A 5,754-nucleotide genomic window follows, 5' to 3' on the forward strand; every position below is an offset into this window, starting at 1 on the left:
CATGTTCGGGCGGTCCAACTTCTGGTTTTAGTAAATTAATGGGAAAATTAACTATCAAATGTGGTCACCATAAAATGTATTCTACACTACAATCCTTAATAGACAAATATCCCACTGCTGCTCAACGCGATGATGGTTTTGATTTTTCAACCAAGGAATCACTATGATCTCAATTTCTTTTCTTGACTAATTATATTCTCAACTAAAACTGAGGGTGTTAGGGTGTTAGCAACTAGTTAATTCACCAGCAACACATTAATTCCAACCACCATCACTATTCTCTCATCATGCAAAAAAGCTTTCTCCTGTTGTAGAGCTTTTTCTTAACAATTGGTCCTTTGGACTGGATGTGCAATATGGTTTGCTGTGTGAGCCTATCAGAACCTCTATGCAAGTGGCCGGATTCACAAGATCGAAGCAGAACTCTGAAATTAGCGTTGTTGCTAGAGGCTGGTTCACTTTTCCGGTGACGACATCAGCCACAGTAGATTCCAGCGGAGTAGTTGTGCGAACATATTTGGACTGTGAAAGAAGTTGGCGGTGTATGCTGAATTTAGTAGAGTCTGATGAGTTCGATTTTACTTGAGAGACTATGAAAACTCATTCGTGAATTTTCGCGTGGTTTTGGTTCGCACCATGTAGCATTTTCCTTGTAAGAAACATGGTAAATAAGACCATTGGATCTCACAAGAACAAAATCAAACTCTAGCATTTGTTTATGTTTGTTCTATTCTTTTTTCTTAATTTTATTGATATTATATTAGTGTGTCACCCATATGAGAATCTAGCTATTATTGCTCTTTAACGAAAGAGCCACATATATATTAAATTAAAAGACACTCCCCATCAATATGTGTGCACAATGAAGAGGTTAAGACAAAAGTCAAATTACAACGAGAACACCCAAAATAAGAAATGAGATAGTGCCGTGAGAGCCAACATTCATAATTCTTCTCCTTATTAAATTGTCATTCGTTGATAGTCGATCCCTAAAAAACGCCAAGCAAAAACTGAATTCTTATTTATTAATTTATTAATGTTATTGATATTATATGATGAGGTATTTATCGTAAGTACAAACGTTTATCTTTTTTATACAAACATTTATGGTCATGGCACGGTCACGACCTTAATTATCTGTTTCATGTTTTTTTTCACCATATCTCTTTCCTTGCTTGCATGTAAGACTTAGGCTCCGTTTGAATTGAGTTATTTTAAGCTCATGTGAGTTTATTTATTCATATTAGTCATTGTATTAGTGTTTAGATAACTTATTAAAAGTGTGCTTATCACAATTTCATAGCATAATTGTAGAATATGAGACATGATCTGACATCGTCCGAAAGCTTATCATGTAATGCTGAAGATAACACAACGTAAGTACCAAGTACAACATGAATTTTGAAGTATTTCTACTTCAAGAACACACGTCTAGTAGGAGTTCACCGTCTTTGATGTGTGTCTTGAGCTAGACATTTCTATAATGCTACTAATATAACGGGAGCTTCAACTCCATGTTTAGTTCTTTGGAAAAACACTCCATGTTTAGTTGTTTTTATAGTTTTCGTTTTTTGAGTTTCGGGACTCTTGAATTCCCAAAAAAATAGTAGTGAAGATGTGAAAGTTGTCGTAATATCATTTCTTGTCTCGGAAGCTATTTAACAGTAAGAGGAGATTCAACAGATATAACTCATAATTCCAAATGCAATTTTCAGAACTTGTATTCTGTAATAACAACATTAAGAAACTAGTTAAAACTGAAATCAAATAAGAGAACATGACAAGCATTCAAACGATGATCAAAACATTAAAGTCCACAGAAGCTGTCACGGGAAGAAAGGTAAACAAGAGAAGTAGCTCACAAAAACTGTAAACAACACTAAACTATGGACATTAAAACACACTGAGAAGAACTTGAAAATGTAACCAAGATGGCAGAACTGCATAGTTACTATTTCAAGTTCCAATGAGTAAATGTGAAGTTGAACGGCGAGTCAAAGTAATGGATGGAGTCTAAATTGGAGGAAGATAAATAACCTGTGCAAACCAAGATGGAGTTGATGGAACTATAATGTGATAAAACTAAAGTTACCAAACCCAGATAATAAAGTTTATTGTAATTCAAATGCAATTGTGGTTAGTCAATGAATGTTCTCTCATAGATCAATTACTGATGCAGCTTAATGTGCTCATAGAAGAAGCAGTTGGTAGATCATTAACTTATAAGTTAGCTTCCATCAAAAAACACTTATAAGTTAGGAAATAATCATAATACAGAAAAACGAGGCTTAATTGTAAGTATGCAATATATGTCTACAAAAATTTAAAATGCAGAAAATATGCTCCTATAATTCGCAAACAATGTTTTCATTTAGGATGTCTCTTCATGTTCACTACTTAACAAATTCCATTCACCTGCTCTTTGAACTTTGAATCACTTGACAAATTTCTGAATCACAATATAACAATTCACTCTAATATGTAGGCATGGACAAAGTTGGGTTCAGAACCAAAACTGCACCAAAGTGGTTAGTTTTAAACTGGTGAACCGGTTCTAGACACCGAACAGAACCAGTTTCAATTTAATTGGTCTGCTCGGACTAAACTGAACTGTTGAGATATGCATCAAACCAGTACTGAATCAACTGAACCAAACTGTTTTTCAAAATGAAAGAAAATCCGAGAAAACCACCAAATCAAAACACACAAGCATAATATATGGAATCAAAGAGGTGCATCTCTGACCTTAAAGTTGGCAACTCAGGTAAGCATCATCCAGCTAGATATAATGAATAATAGTCATACACATTTTTTTTTTGGGTCAAGTAGCCTAGTGGCTAGAAAATCTACCTTAAAGGTGAATAAGTGGAGTGTCCCAGGTTCGAACCTGGGCTCCTGCACATATAGTGCGATGTCCCTACTAGTTGCATTCAACTCATTGAACTCAAAAACATGATCTTACATTCTTACTTGCAGCAAAAATAGCACATTCAACAAAAAAACTATATGCAGTACTTTAAGCAAATGCTACGAGCATTAGACAACCAAACAGGAATATCATATGAAACTAGAGTTCATAACTGTCGATTAAAAATGTCAAACAGGAAAACCATTTAATACCTTACTACTAAACTCCTATCAAGTTTTTCAAAAAAAAAAAAAAAAAAAACTCCTATCAAGTTTGAAGGTATTACTTCAAATTAATTGACTCATAAATTAATAAAGCATTTGAAGAACCGGAACAATGAGTGTGTGTGTAGAACTATAATCAATGAAAGCTTGTTTAGCAGCAAAAAAAGAAACAGTTTAGACATGTGGGTTTCCTTGTATCATCATATATCTTTTTGCGTGTCTGAGATGATCAGAGGATAGCAACCCTCGATTACTAAATATTAGTACTAAATATACTACTTACTTACAGGAAAACCATCACGATAAAGGCCAATAAAACTATGACAAGAAGCACATACTACTACTCTTTTAACAATCACTCACACACTTATGTGTATATTTATACTAATTTAAATGTACCTGGCTAGCTGCGCACTTTGATTAATACAAATAGATAAATATTTGACTACTGCACAATAAACATGTTTTAGTGACATTAAATCATCGTGATCAATTTATTCAGTGTTTGTGCTCTAAACATGTCTCTTGCAAGCAAACATAAGCCACATAATTTATGTAAGAAATTAAAATTACATATTAATTAGCAAAGAGCCAAAGACAACTTTCCACAGTGCACGGCCCAGCTTCTGATAAAATAGCTAAGTAACGATTCTTAAATGCCCGAGTAAATTCTCAAAAGCATAGAGAAAAGAAGAAGTAGAATGTAAGAGTGCACACAAAACATCAAAGGTGCAACACAATCAATCAAAGATCAAACACTATACACACACATGACAAAAAGTACAATGCGAAGGCGGGTGATTACCTTCACTTTATTATCATCTGCACCAGTAGCAAGGAGTTGAGTCCGGTGAATATGCGACACAATTGACATCAAAGTAATGACCCTGCTGCTTCAAAATATAACTCTCATACCTCCATTCCCACACAAGAAGCTGACTGAGTTTCACACAGCCAAAGGACAACAAATTTCCGAGTTTCGCACAGCCAAATAAAGACAGCCTAATAGTAGTCAAGTCATGTAGTGGAGCAACTTATAGACCAGAGAATAAATGGCTTGTGTACTGTCAGACTACAACGATGGGAAAGAACCCATAAAGACTCCTAAGTGCTAAGTTCTACTAACTCGTGAAATGTTAAAGGCAAACTCGCATTATTAGTGTAAATAGTATTACTCAAGAAATTCCCATAGGCAGCAAACATGCATTTCATGCTGCAAACCCCCAACATACAGAAACGGAATGAAACAGAAGATCAAAGACAATTGTCAGGATAAAATCTGAGAGTAAAAACAAGTCAAAGTAATCTGAAAACCTTTTCGAACTGAACCAAAGAAAGCTGACATTTGTGATTGTGTGTTCATACCATAATGCCAAACACTTGCATATTATTATTCATCAACATGCAAGAAATAGGTTTATAATTTGTTTGTTTAAGATAAATAGGTCATCAAGTTAAACATAACCAGAAAAAACACAACCGCAACTGCCCGATATTTGAAATGACTAAAAGAACCGAGTCAATAGACCATGTGAGCACATAATATTCCGCGCGCGCACACACACATACACACACCATATTTTGCAAACAAACAACTAGCACAATGCATAGCAACAAGTACATAAATGAAAAACAAGCGATATTAGTTAGAACAAGAAAAATCTACCGTTACTGATTAATCACATATTTACTAAATACCAACTAATGAACATTTCATCCTAACAGTTAACATCAATGCATTGATTTCGCAATTCATCTCAACATGTTTTTCCAATTTAATAACATCTTACATATTCCTTGCTACTTCCAATAACATAATAGTTAATCCTCAAATGTAACATCTCAAAACAAAAATTTATTCATCAGAAAAACCACTATCATCACTAAAAAAATCCAATAAACAACCAAAACCCATAACACAATTTCCATCCTCAAACAAAACAAACAAGTTAACAATCACTACCTAGGAACAATCCTCCTCATATTAGTCCAGGGAAACTTGGCACCAGAACCATCACCAGACCGGTTTGAATCATGACGCTCAACCCGTCCACGGCTCTCCCTATTCGATCCAGAACCATCGAACCGTCCCCTATTATAACCATTTTGTGGCTTAACCCGTTCCTTTTTCTCATCAAGCCAATGACTTTTATTCGGAGCTTCCTCAACAAGACTAGCCATAGCTTGTTTATTCAAATTCTTCTTATCCTCTTCAATAACTCGAATCGGGTAAAGATTCGGGTCAATTGAAAGTGGATTTTTTAGGGTTACATAAGCTTTCTTGTAATCAGGTTTAGCAATCAATATTCCACCGCGTTTCTTCTTCTTTCCGTCCATGTTCAATGTACGAACCTTATCAACTTCGAATCCGTAGAGAGATTCGAGAACGCGTTTGATCTCGATCTTGGTGGCTGAAGGAATGGTTTTGAGAGCAATTTCTTGAATGTTGGTGAAGGTTGTTGGCATGAGAAGTTTGATTGGTAGGTTTGCGAAGTTGATGACTCTTCTTCCTAATCTGCTTCCCATTGTTGTTGTTGTTGTTGTTGTCTCTGATCGATTCTCTGCAAATTCGATAAACCCTCGCTCGCAGTTCAATTTTGCAGAAGTTCTATTTGTTTGGAA

At 35.1% G+C, this 5,754-nt stretch overlaps 1 protein-coding gene across 1 annotated transcript; it reads right to left on the reverse strand.

The window, feature by feature from the left end:
• Positions 1–4,851: 4,851 nt before the first annotated feature.
• Positions 4,852–5,754, reverse strand: LOC123908519. The gene has a single exon (XM_045959185.1). The coding sequence runs from the start codon at positions 5,656–5,658 to the stop codon at positions 5,092–5,094; it is 567 nt and encodes a 188-aa protein (XP_045815141.1). The 5' UTR covers positions 5,659–5,754; the 3' UTR covers positions 4,852–5,091.

The sequence above is a fragment of the Trifolium pratense genome, linkage group LG2 (assembly GCF_020283565.1).
Source record: "Trifolium pratense cultivar HEN17-A07 linkage group LG2, ARS_RC_1.1, whole genome shotgun sequence".
In the NCBI taxonomy this organism is placed as follows: domain Eukaryota; kingdom Viridiplantae; phylum Streptophyta; class Magnoliopsida; order Fabales; family Fabaceae; genus Trifolium; species Trifolium pratense.

Excerpts from the sequence above, each read along its gene's own strand:
- LOC123908519 (XM_045959185.1), bottom strand. The coding sequence starts at position 5,658 with ATGGGAAGCAGATTAGGAAGAAGAGTCATCAACTTCGCAAACCTACCA.